This window comes from Ovis aries, chromosome 17 (genome assembly GCF_016772045.2).
Source record: "Ovis aries strain OAR_USU_Benz2616 breed Rambouillet chromosome 17, ARS-UI_Ramb_v3.0, whole genome shotgun sequence".
NCBI lineage: Eukaryota > Metazoa > Chordata > Mammalia > Artiodactyla > Bovidae > Ovis > Ovis aries.
The window spans coordinates 48,904,666-48,919,184 of record NC_056070.1 but is presented as its reverse complement, the minus strand read 5'-3'; the positions used below and the strand labels follow the sequence as shown (position 1 = coordinate 48,919,184).

Sequence of the window (14,519 nt, the reverse complement as noted above, 5' to 3'; positions counted from 1 at the left end):
AGGCAGGGAGACCCCACGGGCGCAACCCTTGAGCCTCCGCGCCTCACCTCCTCTTCTGCGCGCCCGCTCCTAGACGCGTGCACTTTCTCCCTGGCGTCTTTCGCCAGCCTCCGGGCAGGGGCGGGGCCCAGGGGTGGGCGGGGTCGAGTGGGCGGCCCGGGGGGCGGGGCTGGCCCGCGGCCGCCTTGGAGGCTGGAGAAAAGTTGTCCCGGCCAGAGAGCTAGCCGCCGCGGGATCCGGAGCCGCCGCGGCTTGCACTCGGCAGCGGCGGGGCGCTACCGCCGGCTCTGCAGCCCGGCCGGCCGACTCGCTGCCGGGGGTGGCCCCGGGGCATGGGACAGCCGGCGGGGGCCGCGAGCGGGCGCTGCGCCCCGGGCGGGCGGCGGGCGGCCTGAGCTGCCGGGACGCAGGATGCGCTCCGAGGGCGCGGCCCCCGGGCCGGTGGCGCCACTGTGTGGGGCGCTGAGCCTGGTGTTGGGCGCGCTGCTGGGCAGAGGTAAGAGGCCGGGGACGCGGCGTGTCGGTCGCCCCGGCGCTCGGGAAGTTCCCCGCGGTCCCCGGGAGCCTGGGCAGGAGGGGAGCCGATGAGTGGGGTTGTTTTGGGGACCTGGGTGAGGGCGCTGGTTCCCGGGCCCGAAACGGCCCCTCCAATAGATGGGCGACCCCAGTTGGGCGCCGCACAAGTGGAATTGGAGCGAGTTCGGCTGATCCAGTATCTCTGGGTTCGGAGTGCTTCCCGGGGGTGAAGAAGGGGCGTGGCTGAGGGACACTGCTCATCATCACCGAGTTCCATGAGGACTTAACGCAACCCCTGTATTAAGCTACGCGGAGTTGGGCGTCTGGGAGCGGGCAGCCCGGCTCTTTGCACCTCCTTTGCCCCATTCTAGTATCCCCCTCCCCAGCTCAGTTGGACTGGGGCTGGTGACCTACGAGGGCACACCGGCCCCTTTCCCCCACCGTGGGGTCTCGAGGGCCGGCGTTAGTCCACGCAGGAATGCCCGCTCACCACGCAGCCTCCGGGGACCTCGGCTCGGAAGAAACCCGGGATCCCCTCGGGGTACCCCGTAGAGGTCCTGTGTGGTCTAGGAGCGCGCAGAGGTGATCGCGCGGGTGGGGGAACTGCATCTCGGAATCAGATCTGGGCTTCCTAGCAGTGGGTCCTGGGGGTGGCCTTTTACCTCAGTCTCCTCACCTTTGCAACGGAACTGACCCCTCTGCCTTGGGTTTAAGGGAATTCAGGGAGGGAACGACTGGCGCCCAAAGAGCTCAGGAAAGGTTGGTATTATTATTCCGGTTATGATTACGTGCGTGTGGGACCCGGGCCGGCGGCGCGAGGGGCCGGGAGCGTGGTCTTGGAGCCCGGGAGCCGCCGGCGCCGCGCGCCTTCCCTGTCCGGCACCGGCTCTAGGGGCCGCGAACTCGCGCGGAGGAAGCCCCGCTCCTCTGGGAAGCGCCGCTGCGTCCACCGCGACCCGGCCCAGAACCCGGTGCGGGTGAGCGCGTGGGAAAAGGGTGCTGGGAGCCACTTTACCGCCGGCGGCGCCTGGGCAAGGGTCTTGGGGCCATCGGGTGAAACCGAGATGCGCACAAGTGCCGCTGTCCTTCGCTCTGCGTCGCGGCTCCCGCCGCGGCCCGGGGCCCTGAGCCGGCAAACCGAGTCCAACCTGATGAGAATCACGGGCTCTCTCCGGCCTCAGGCTGGGCTGGAAATACATTCGGAGAGACAAGTTGCCAATTGATGTTACAAAGTAGCGTTTGCTTCTCTAAAGTCCTTGCGCACCGGCTGGGATTCCAGAAAAATCTACTTTCCTTAAGGCTGCAGGTTCGCAGACACACCAACCGGACAAAATTGCTGTTTTAAACAGTGTCCCTTTTCCCCAAGAGCTCCAGGTAAACAGGAGAGAGAGAGAGAGAGAGAGAGAGTGTGTGTGTGTGTGTGTGTGTGTGTGTTCCCGTTCGCGCGCGCGCCCGTGTGCGCGCATGGGCACGCGCGCGCGTGTGAAGGGATGGGGAACATTTTTCTGTTTTATTCCAGAGGAGTAAAATCTGGTGACTTAATTCTGTCATGAGCTCTGAGTTCTATCATTTCTAGGACTCGGTTTTCCTAAATGTAAAGTGGCCATTCAAAAAAAAAAAAAAATTCCTTCCTAAAATACTTCCCAGAGATATTGTGGTGATAAAGCGATCTAATGGGTAGAAAGCACTTCGTTAAGAAAGGTGGTGTCATTTTAAACTGAGCCAACGGTGAAAGTCCCCATCAGCTTCTCTCCCTCTGCCAGGAGATTTAATCAGGGTCAGCTTAGAACTGTGACTGCTGAATGTGCTTTTCAAAGTAAGTTGTGGACTTTTCTTAATTAAAGCTCACATTCCTTTTTCTCCCTCCCGGCCATCTAGAGGATTTTACTTTTGATTTAGAGGAGTGGCGGTTAGAAATGTCCGTGGGGAAGAGGCTAGGGACAGTAATTTTATTGGAAAGTGGAATTGGGAATTTTGTTTTGAAGATGTATTTAGAGGGCAAGGGGTGGGGAGGGGGGTTGGAGGTTAAGGGGAGCTGTACCATTCCTCCCCCCGAAAGCCACCCTTCCCCCTAACCTTGGGCAACTTTGACTTAGTTTTTCTCTTCCCACTTTTGCTTGACAGTTTTCACCACGTGATTTGGGGGCTTATGGGTCTGCAAATTGTTTTCATTTTGTTTCTGGTGGCGAAAAGTAGTAGTATATTCACTCCCTTAGATAGATCTGCAAAGAAAATGTTTGCCCTGTAGATTTCTCATAGAAAGGGAAGCTTTCTGACCCTTGTTTAAATTTGTACTGTCTTAGAAAAAAATCATCGCTGACTCTTCTGGCTCAAGGATTTAAGTGCTGATTTCTGGAACCCTTGAAACCACTGATCAATTTTTAATACCAATTGTAAGCTGATGTTCAACTGTGGATTTAAGACTCTGCAATTCCTCAGGGTTTGGAACAGAATCATTGTTCTTGGGAGGTTCCATAAATAGACCAGGGCACTGAAAAAAGGGAGTCTTCCTAAGATTTAAGACTTGGGCTGAGGTAGACGAAGCGAAGTGTCCTTGAGTTGCTGGTTGAGGAATTGGCCCCGTGTAAAGAAGGGGGAAGGGTGGGGGCGGTGGGGTGGGCTGAGATACTGTCAGAGGTGAAGTAATGCTGTGAGAGGTGATGGTTGTCAGTCAGACAGGGGGCCTCTGGGAAGGTCACACAGGCCGGAAATCACTTTCCTGAAATCTGGGGCCAGGTGTACTTCATGATTCAGAAGATAGGTTTGTAGGGAGACAGAAACCCAGGGTCATCCATAGATATTCTTTGAGACACCCGAGCTGGCTGTGGAATTGTGTCCATAATTGGACCCATAGCTCATTTTGCACGAAAGATGTCAGTATTCACAACAAGAAGTCCCCCAGTAGCCTCACTGCACTTTAGAGCAGTCTTGGTCCCCAGAGGAATTAAAAGCCAGGCGGCCAACCTTCGGATTGGCAGAGCTTTGGGGATCTTCAATTGCTGATTTGGAATTTGCAGCTTGGGGCAGTTGTCATGAGTAGGAAGAGGTTGTTAGCGGGTAGAGGTCCTTCTTGGCTCCCTCGGTGCACACTTAACACAGGGAAAGATCCTCATACCTGGTCCTTCCTACACTTAGAGTACACAGACATTTTTTGCCCTAAGCACACACCCCTTCCTCCCCAAATTAAAATTCCCCAATGCATGGAATCTTCTTAGAAGTGATTTCAGCTTCTGGGAAGCCACTATGTGAAACTGCCAGGCTCCTGGGTCTGTCCTAGTTCTCTGCTCCATACCCACAGCTCTGAACTCACGCTTGCAAACTTCATGACCTGCAGGCAAACAGTGTTCTGTCCACGGTGTTTATAAAAAAGTGAACAGTCTCCCCCAAACTGAGAGACTTCACATATAAAAGTCGGAATTTCCAGTTTCCTTTCCTAATAAGGGTGTGGGTACTCTGCTGACCTTGGCACCAAAGCTATGCGGAGGTGTCACCCTGCCCCCTGGATAAGGTGTTGATTGAGGGCTTCTCTTCCCTCCTTACCTGCCTGCCCCTTCCCCTTGGCCACTTGAATTTGCTCCTCTGACCCTTCTTCCTTCATCTCACTTATTATTCATCCTTAGCTTCATCATAAGGGTGGCTAGAATCAGGCAGAGAAGAACCCAGAACTCTCAATTATATTAGCAGTTAGCACTTTCATGAGCAGGGGTTAAAACCAAAGCCTTTGGATGTATTAGATATTTCATACATCCATAGTCATGAGAAGCGAGGTTAATAAAAATGAATCTTTGGTATATTAATTGGAGTGAAAGGGAGTATTACTGAATTAATGGAATAAATGGAAAGTCTGATGGATAGAATATTTTTACAGCAATCTGCTTTGTTTAAAAGTCAGGTTTATTAATGTAATTTGCATACAGTAAAATTCACCCTTTTGAGGATAGAGTTTTAATTTTGATGAAGGCACATGGTCACATAAACACCAATACAATTGAAGTATAGAAAGAACATTTCCATCACTTCGCCCAAATCCCAGGGGCCCCGGTGTTGCCACTTCCCTTCCTCTATCTGCAACCCCTGGCAACCATGACTTTGTTCTCCATCCTTATGCGTATGTGTGTGTCAGTCGCTCAGTCGTGTCTAACTCTTTGCAACCCCATGGACCAGCTCACCAGGCACTTCTGTCCATGGAGTTCTCCTGGCGAGAATGCTAGAGTGGATTGCCCTTCCCTTCTTCAGGGTATCTCCCCAACCCAGGGATGGAACATGGGTTTCCTGCATTGCACGCAATTCTTTACCATCTGAGCCGCCAGGGAAGCCTCTCCATCCTTATAATTTGCCTTCTTCATAGTTCCATAAACATGGGATAGTGCAGTATGCAACTTTTGAATCTTATTTCACTTACCACAATGCATGTAATATTTACCTATATGTCAGTAGTCTATTCCTTTTTCTTCTTTTTATTTTAAAAGTGAGGTATGTTTGATTTACAGTATAAGTTTCAAGCATATAACAGTGATTCAAGATTTTAAGTTATTCTCCATTCATAGTTATTATAAACTATTGGCTCTATTCTCTGTGCTTCATAATATATCCTTGTAGCTTTTATATTCTTATACATAATAGTTTGTACCTCTTAATCCCCTATCCTTATCTTGACCCTCTACATTTCGCTTTACCCACTAGTAATCACTAATTTGTTTTCTGTATTTGTGAATCTCTTTTTTTTGTTCTATTCACTTGTATTTTTTAGATTATGCATGTAAGTGATAATATATAGTATTTATCTTTCTCTGATTTATTTCACTAAGCATAATACCCTTCAGGTCCAGCCAAGTTATTACAAATGGAAAAATTTTGTTCTTTTTATGACTGAATAGTATTCCATTGTATATATACAGTGCATTTTCTTTATCCGTAAATCTGTTGATGGACACAAGTTGCTTTCATATCTTGGCTATTGTAAAAAATGCTGCTTTGATCATGAGAGTATGTTATCTTTTTGAATAAGTATTTTTGTTTTCTTCAGATGTATGCCCATGAATGGAATATCTGGATTTTATGGTAGTTCTATTTTCAGGTTTTTGAGGACCCTCCATACTGTTTTCCACAACAGCTACACCAATTTACATTCCCAGCAGTAGTGTACAAGGGTTCCCTTAATCGTCAAATCAAAACCGCAATATCACCTCACCTTTGTTAAATGGCTATAATCACAAGTAGTCTATTCCTTTTTAATACTCCGTAATCCTGTGAGTGGATACAGAGCCATTGTTTATTCATTTCCTAGTTGAAGGACATTTGGGTTACTTTCATTTAGGGGGTATTATGAAAAACGTCACTACGTTGTTTGGTTGCTAAGTCACGTGCAACTCTTTTGCAGCCCCATGGACTGTAACCTACCAGGCTCCTCTGTCTATGGGGCAAGAATACTGGAGAGGTTTGCCATTTCCTTCTCCATGGAAAATGTCACTATAAATATTCACAAACAGGTTCATATATAAATATATTTTCATTTCTTTTAGGTAAATACCTAGGACTGGAATTGCTAGGTGGTATGATAACTGTTCACATAATTTTATCAGAAATTGCAAACTTTTCAAACATGGAAGCAATATGCATTCCCACCAACAAGAGCGCCAGTTGTTCTGTATCTTGGGGACCACTTAATGTGATCCCGTTTGTCTAGTTTGATTTTGTGTAGCAGTTCTAATAGGTGTGTAGTAGTATATCTTTCAAGTTTTAACTTTTATCCTGTGACTTATGATGTTGAATATTCTTTCTTGTTTCTTACCATTTCTTATATCTTATTTGGCGCATGTCTTTTTCAAATCTTTTGCCCATTTTTTTTATTGGTTGTTATTTTCATGTTATTGATCTTTGAGGGTACTTTATATAGTATGGATACAAGTTTCTTTTCAGATGTGTGTTTATATGATTTCTCCCAGTATGGATCTCTGGGAGAGCAAAGGATTTTTAAACGAAGTTTGGTTTGTTACTTTTTTGCTCTTAGTAATTACACTTTTGGTGTCATATCTAAACATCTTTACCTAAGATTTGTAAGGACACTCCAGATGCCTCTAGTGATGTTTGGGTATTTTATATCCCTGCTTATTTTTCATCTTTCTGTTCCGTCAGTTATGGAGAAAAGTGTTGAAGTCTCCATCTCAAAGTGTTGAAGTGTGTGAGTTTGTCTAGTTTTCATTTCAGTCCTGTCAGCTTTTTCTTTATGTGTTTGAAACACTCTTTTAGGTACATACACACTTAGAATTATAATGAATTCTTGGTGAACTGACTGCTTTCTTATTATGTAATATCTCTCTTTATTCTTGGAAACATTCCTTATTCTGAAGTCTGTTTCATGTGATATTAATACAGCTACCTCAGCTTACTTTTGATTAGAGTTTTCATTGGAGTATCTTTTCTTGTTTTTTTAAAAAACAATCTGTATTATTTTATGTGGATTGTTTATAGACAGTATATAGTTAGGGTTTGCCTGTTTATCCAGTCTGATAATCTCTGTCTTTTAATAATTGTATTTAGACCACTTATATTTAATGAGATTATTGATATATTTATATTAAAATCTGTCATCTTGCTTTTTTGCTCTAGGCACCATCTGTTCTCTCCTCCTTTTCCTGCCTGTTTTCATTCTGAGTATATTCTTTATGATTCCATTTTATCTCCGTATTGGTTCATTATTGGCTCATTATTTATGCCTCTTTAAAATTTAGCCATTGCCCTACAAGATATCTTTAATTAATCAAAGCCTACATTCAAATTATATCAAACCGCTTTATATGCTATGTAAGAACCTTAAAACAATATATCCCCAGCATTTTTCCTCTACATATAATAATCCTTTCCAGGGCTTCCGAGGTAGCTCTTGTGGTAAAGAATTCACCTTTCAATGCAGGAGACATAAGAGATGTTGGTTCGATCTCTGGGTTGGGAAGATCCCCTGGAGAAGGGCATGACAACACTCTCCAGTATTTTTGCCTGGAGAATCCCATGGACAAGCTACAGTCCATAGGGTTGCCAAGAATTGACACACCTGAAGTGACTTAGCACACACTAAGTCACATCGGTTGTGTTCGACCCTGCGACCCCATGGGCTGTACCCCACCAGGCTCCTCTCTCCATGGGCTTCTCCAGGGCATGGAGTGGATTGCCATGCCCTTCTCCAGGGGATCTTCCTGACCGAGGGATTGAACACATGTCTCTTGCGTCTCCTGTATTGGCAGGCAGCTTCTTTATCACTAGCACCACCTGGGAAGTGACTTAGTAGGTATGATCCTTTTCAGGTACATTCACTTATACCCTGGGCAATGGCTAAGGGAATTTTTCACTTAGAGGTTATTTGTGTATACTTTGAAGAAGGATACCAATTATGTTTAATTGGCTTGCCTTTGTTTCTGAGTGGGTACTTCTAATATCTTTGAAACTGTTTTCTCTTTAGGACTTAATTCTCTGTCCTACCTGTGTGCTGAGCTGAACGAAAGTGTTTCTATGCCTTAGGGATTTAGAAATCACTGCCTTTAAGGAGAGGACAAAGGTAAAATACAACCCAGCCAAAGTCTGAGTTAGCAAAATTTCCAAGAGAATAGTTATAGCTGTCTCCGAGAGTGACTCCTTGTTTTCTGCAGTGGGTACATTTCTTTTTTCTATTTAATAATGCTCTTAGTGGCATATTCACAGTTGGAAATGTCTGGAACCCTCAAGGACTTGATGTAGAAGACCATGTCATCCCTATATAATTTTTTTTGCTATTGAAGTATAGTTGACATATAGTATTATTTTCAGGTATACAACATAGTGATTGAACATTTATATACATTATGAGTTAATCACCATGAAAAGTCTGATCATTTATCACCGTTATTGCAGTAGTATTGACTATATTCCTTATATTGTATATTACATTCCCCTGACTTATTTTTTTATAGGTGGAAGTTTATACCTCTTAATCGCCTTCCATAAAATATTTTTTCTTTCTCCCTTCACACCCTTCATGTTGTTGGCGACATGGGGAGCTATCGTTTATGAATTGATTAAGGATGCCCAGTATCATGGAAGCGTTAGCTTGGTTTTGAGCATCTGTTCTGCCAGTTCCTGATTGAACTGGTCAGAAGCCTCTGGCGTTAGCAGCAGAAACAAATCAGCTAAGGGATCGGGATCTTAGGACCCTTAAGCTACACTAAGGGACCAGGTTTCTAAAAGTCTGAAGTTGCCAGTTCAAGGGTTCTGGTACTTGTCATTGATGTCTGGCTTCAGGGTACAACTGGGATACAGGGACTCTAATTACTTTATGTGTTTCTATCTCCATGCTCATGTTATTTTTAGGTTCCAGTGGGGCATGCATGCATAGTTGCTCAGTTGTGTCCCACCCTGTGACTGTATGGACTGTAGCCTGCCGTCCATGAGATTATCCTGGCGAGAATACTGGAGTGGGTTGCCATCTCCTTTTCCAGGCGAGTCTTCCTGACCAAGGGGCTGAACCCTCATCTTTTGCATCTCCTGCATTAGCAGGTGGATTCTTTACCACTGCACCACCTGGGAAGCCCCAGATTCCAGGGAGGAAGAATCCTTTATCCTTGGCTGAACTGTAGAATCATCCTGGAAGCTTTAAAAGTTGCTAAAAAACCTCCAGACTCTACACCTAATGGATTGAACCAAGATCTTTGTTGCAGTGGAGTAGAGGTGGGCAAAGAAGCAGTGTTAATCATTTTCATTTTTTAAAAGCTTTTCAGGTGATTCTCAGGTATAGCCAGGAGTGAGAATAGCCCCAGCCCTGGTCTAGAAGAGATTAAGATGATCTGACAGACAGTTCCACCATATTGTACTCAAGGGAGAAAGGCATTTCTCCCAGAGAAAGGTTGAAGAACTGTTACAAAAGGAGGCAGGATGCTGGATGTGTGTGCGGCAAAAATTAGAGGAAGGACAGCTCTTCTGAGCTTATTTTGTAGGACTGTGAGACTGTATTATTGAAAAAAATGGGCATGAGCCACTTAACACAGTGCCTTCATTTCCAGATAGTTTAACATAACAGAAACTTACTTTCTCCCAGTTTTGGAGCCAGAAGTCCAAACTCAAATCCAAACAAGGCTGTGCTCCCTCCATAGATTCCAGGGGGCTGGGGGGTTCCTCTTTTGCCTCTTTCAGCTTCTGATGGCTTCTGGCTTCCTTGGCTGTGACTGCAGCCCTCCCATCTCTGCCTCCAGCTTCCCATAGCCTTCTCTGCACATCTTTTCCCTTTGAGCCTTGTAAGGATGCTGGTCATTGATTTAAGGCCCACTCTTATCCAGAATGACCTCATCCCAAGATCTTTAACTCAATTAAATCTGAAAAGACTCTGTTTCCCAATAAGACCACATCCATAGGTTCTAAGGGGACCAGTCTTTTGGAGGCCACCATTCAGCCCATTACACATGGTAATAGTCACATGAGTAAAAGGTCAATAAATCATAGCCAGGGACTTCCCTGGTGGTCCAGCCATTAAGACTTAGCCTTCCAGTGCAGGGGTTGTTGCTTCTGTCCCTGGTCAGGGAACTGAGATCCCACGTGCTGCAGGGCCAAAAAGCCAAAACATAAAACAGAAGCGATATTGTAACAAATTCAATAAAGACTTTTAAAATGGTCCACACCAATAAAAATCTTAAAAAAATAATCATAGCCATTATTATATGTATAGTTATCAAAGCCATGGAGAAGAAGAATCATCCCAAAAATCTAATAGAAATTACACATAAATGTTTCTTAAATGATGGAGACTAATGTAAAAAATAAAAAGCATTAGAAGAACAGTGGATTTGATGACATCAGGGAATAGGAAAAGCTCCTGGAGTGTACCGTGGTGTCCATTTATAATCAACCTAAACAGAGAGCCAGTGGTTTATATTCTGAGACATCCCTTGATGTACTTCATGCTTAAATACAGCTTACACCTAATTCCATTTGGCTTAGTTTCATAATACTCTTGATACTGTCTTAAACAACCCTTCTCCCTCTGGGGTCTCAAAGCCATCGGAAACATCCAGGGCGGCTTCCATGCCTCCCTGAAGTTCATTTTCCCCCCCTCAATTCTGCAGTTGACTCTTTTCATCTTTCTTGCTCAATCGGTCCCTCTGGCCCCTTAATTATAATGTTGGCTTTCCACCGCATTTCCTCACTGTCTCTGTGGACTCCGATGCTGTAGAAATAGGGATATAACACTGCCCACTTTGGCACGTGGGGGTAGATGAGCGGTCCTTTGAGGCAATAAGGGATTCTCTTATTCTCAAAATAAACAGAGGAACTTTAAGACAAGCACCCCACCCCCAGGATCCCCATGGAACAGAAGGCTGGCTTTGTTCTTATCATGGAATTCCAGCTTAGTGATGATTTTAAGCTGAAATTTAAAAATTAAAAACTCACACCTTAAACAGGAGGTGGCACTGGAAACATGGTTTTGTTTTCAGTGGAAACAGTGAGGTTGTGTTTGAGGCCCTGAGACAAGGTTTCTGCACCTGCCCAGCAAAAATGATCTCAGTGTCAAATGATTCAGTTCATTTGTCATGACGCCTTTAGTTGCATATGCTGAAAAAAAAAAAAAAACCCAGCTTATACAAATGGTACCAAAGCCAAAAAATAAAAATACATAAATAAAATGGGGGTTGTTTAAAAATGTCTTAGGTTAAGTTACTTAAAAAAACTCAGAGAGGCTTCAGGCATGGTTGCATCCAGAGATCTGTTAATGTCACTAGGCTCTGTTTCTTTCCGTCTGTCTCCTCTGTTTTCTGTGTTGGCTTCATTTCTGAGTGGTCATCATTGTCACCAGCAGCTCAAAGTTTACATTCTGTCCACACAGTACACCCCAGTGAGAATTAAGTGGCTTTCTAAATGATTGTAGAAAAGGTTGATGGTGCGAATCTCTTGGTGCTCACTGGAGTCCCTGGCCCAACCCTTACCCAGCCACTGTGATGGGAGGGGATGGAATCTCTGATTCATCAGGTCTGGAACACACCAGTGCAGGAGCCTCAGGTCAACTGCATCCAAAATACTAGGAAAGAGAGTGCTGAAGTGTCCGAAGACAAATCAGGCTGTGTCAGATGAAACGGAATGGATGTTAGGCAAGCAGGACCCTATCCAGCCAACCAAAGAACTAAAGGAAACCAAAGGCCGACTGTATGTCTGCTTCTCAGAGGTATAGTTAAAGCCACTGGGGCAGCCCATGGCAAGGTCAGCTTGCTGCTTCTTTTGCCATTGCTGCAAATGGCATTATTTGATTCCCGATCATTTCCACTGTGTGATCTTCTAAGTCAAGGAAATCCAACTCCAAACACACCTTTTGTTCTGGGGAATCTTCTCTGTTTTCTGTCTGCTTTGCCTCTCTTCCTTTCATTCATTCTTTCCCCCATCAAACATTCCTCCATAGCAGCGCTGTTTACAATAACCAACACTTGGAAGCAACCTAAGTGTCCATCGACAGAGGAATGGATCAAGAAGACGTGGTGCATATATGGAGAGGAATATGACTCAACCACAGAAAAGGATGAAATCGTGCCAATTGCAGCAACATGGATGGACCTGGAGATCAGCATACTGAGTGAAGTAAGTCAGGCAGGGAAAGACAAATACCATATGCTATCATATCTTAAAAAATGACAGAGATGAGCTAGTTTATAAAACAGAGACAGACTCACAAAGCAGACTTTTCTTCTCTGCTTTCAAACTCGGCACTGTCATCTGTCGTGCTGATTGTCCCTGCTATGGGCCAGTCATCTCCCCAGCTATGGACTAGCTCTTGGACACCTCCCTCAAGTGTTGGTGACTGGAGGTGTCTGCCAGCAGTGGCTTGACTGGGAGGTTTCCTATGAGTCCTGAGGTCCACTCCTTTGCTTACAGAAGCAGGAAGCCTGTCAACGTCATCTTCTGACTCCTCCTCAGTGATCCAGGAGTCCTTTCTCTTTTATTGTGGTGTTGCTGAGTTACAGTCTCGTGTTAATTTCAGGTGTACAGCAATGATTCACTTACATTCATTCATTTTTAGATTCTTTTCTCATTTTACATTATCACAGAATGCTGAATAGAGTTCCTTGTGCTACACAGTAGGTTCTTGTTGGTTATCTGTCTTACGGATATCTTATAAGAATGTATGCATTTTTATCCCAAGCTCCTGATTTATCCCTCCCCACGCCCCCAGTACTTACCCTTCAGTAACTATAAGTTTGTTTTCTATGTCTGTAGGTCTGTTTCTGTTGTGTAAATGTTTGTTTGTATCACTGTTAAAATTTAGATTCCACATACGAGTGATATTATATGATATTTGTCTTTCTCTGTCTGACTTACTTCGCCGAGTATGGTAATCTCCAAGCCCATCTATATTGCTGCAAATGGCATTATTTCATTCCTTTTTATGTCTGAGTAATATTCCATTATGTGTGTGTGTGTGTGTGTGTGTGTGTGTGTGTGTGTGTGTGTGTACACACCACATCTTTATCCATTTCTCTGTGGTTAGGCATTTAAGTTGCTTCCATGTCTTGGCTATGGTAAACCTAAGAGTACATAAGAACATGAGAGTTCTACAAACTTAAGAGCACAAGTATCTTTGTGAACAAGAGTCCCAGATCTGAGGGGGTGGTGCTGTGTGGCATGGCTTGCAGGATCTTAGTTCCCCAACCGGGAATTAAATCTAGGCCCTTGGCAGTGAAAACGTGGAATCCTATCCACTGGACCACTGTGGAGTTTCCAATCTGGGGAATTTTATTCTCTTCCTCCAAACACATGTGTTACCAAATACACATGTTACTCAGTTTCTTATCCAATTACTGTGACTCCTGTAGAGACAGTCCTTACTTTGATAACCCAGGGGGAAGCCCACAGTGTCCTCCATCCTCAACATACACCAACTGTGTCTTGCTTAGGAACATCCTCCATTCAGACTCTTCCTGACTATCAGTGAGATCATGTTGTCCTTCTCAAAACCCTCTAGAAACTCCCATCATATTTAGAGCTAAAGCCACAGTGCATTCCATGATCTACAAGGCGCTACATGAACTACATGACCCCCAGCATCCTTCTGACCTCATCTCAACCCCAATGCCCTCACATAGGCACTTTGTTCCAGTCCCATGGGCTGCCTTGCTGGTTCTCACCATCACTAGGCTCCCACCTCAGGGCCTTTGCACATGCCTGCTGTTGGGTAGCATCTAGATATCCCCTGGAACCATTTCCTTTGTCTGTGCCATCTGCTCTTCTTCACTGTGGGACTTTCTGTTCCCCTTTTCTATTGTGCTTTTGTTTTTTCACTTATCACCACCTGATAACCCATAAATTTCACCTGCTGGGTTTTGTTTTCTTCTTTTGGCTGCGCTGGGTCTTTGTTGTGGCATATATGGGCTTGGCTTTCTCTAGTTGCAGCCTGTGGACTTTTCTTGTTGCAAAGGCTTCTAGTTGCGCGTGGGCTTCTCATCGTATTGACTTCTCTTGTTGTGGAACACAGGCTCTAGAGCATGCAGGCTCACTGGTTTTATCTTGTAGGCTCTCTGGTTGCTCCCAAGGCATGTGGGATCTTAGTTCCCAAACCTAGACTTGAACCCATGTCCCCTGCAGTGGAAGGCAGATTCTTAACCACTGGGCCAATAGGGAAGTCCCTCACTTATTTGTTTAGCCGTCTTCTTCCCCTCTAGAATCTAAGCCCCATGAAAACAGAATTTCTCTTCTATTTTGTTCACTTCTGTATGTATCTGTTTTGCTCATTAACCTCAGTGCCTGGCACATATGAGGCCCTTACTACTTGGTGAATGAACAAATGAATACATGACTTAATTCTCTCTTTGGCTTCTCATACTATCTGACTGTTACCTGAACTCATCTCTTTCGGTCTTGGTTGCACAGAAAAATGGGTAGGTACGTTTGATGAGCTGAAAACCTCTAGATAGCCACCATTTTATCAAGGGTCGCCAACTGAGAATCAAATCCACCACGGTCCTTTCTCTGCATCAGTCACTCCAGGAGGTTGTCCCTTA

General features: G+C 45.0%; 1 protein-coding gene across 1 annotated transcript in view; it reads left to right on the top strand.

Moving 5' to 3' along the window:
* The first annotated feature begins 214 nt into the window (after positions 1-214).
* The window catches only part of TMEM132C (transmembrane protein 132C), a 447,599-nt gene continuing 433,294 nt past the window's right edge, over positions 215-14,519 (top strand). Inside the window, exon 1 of the mRNA XM_042234506.2 lies at positions 215-496. Within this exon, the coding sequence (XP_042090440.1) occupies positions 412-496 (85 nt within the window). The 5' untranslated portion in view covers positions 215-411. The remainder of the gene's footprint in view (positions 497-14,519) is intronic.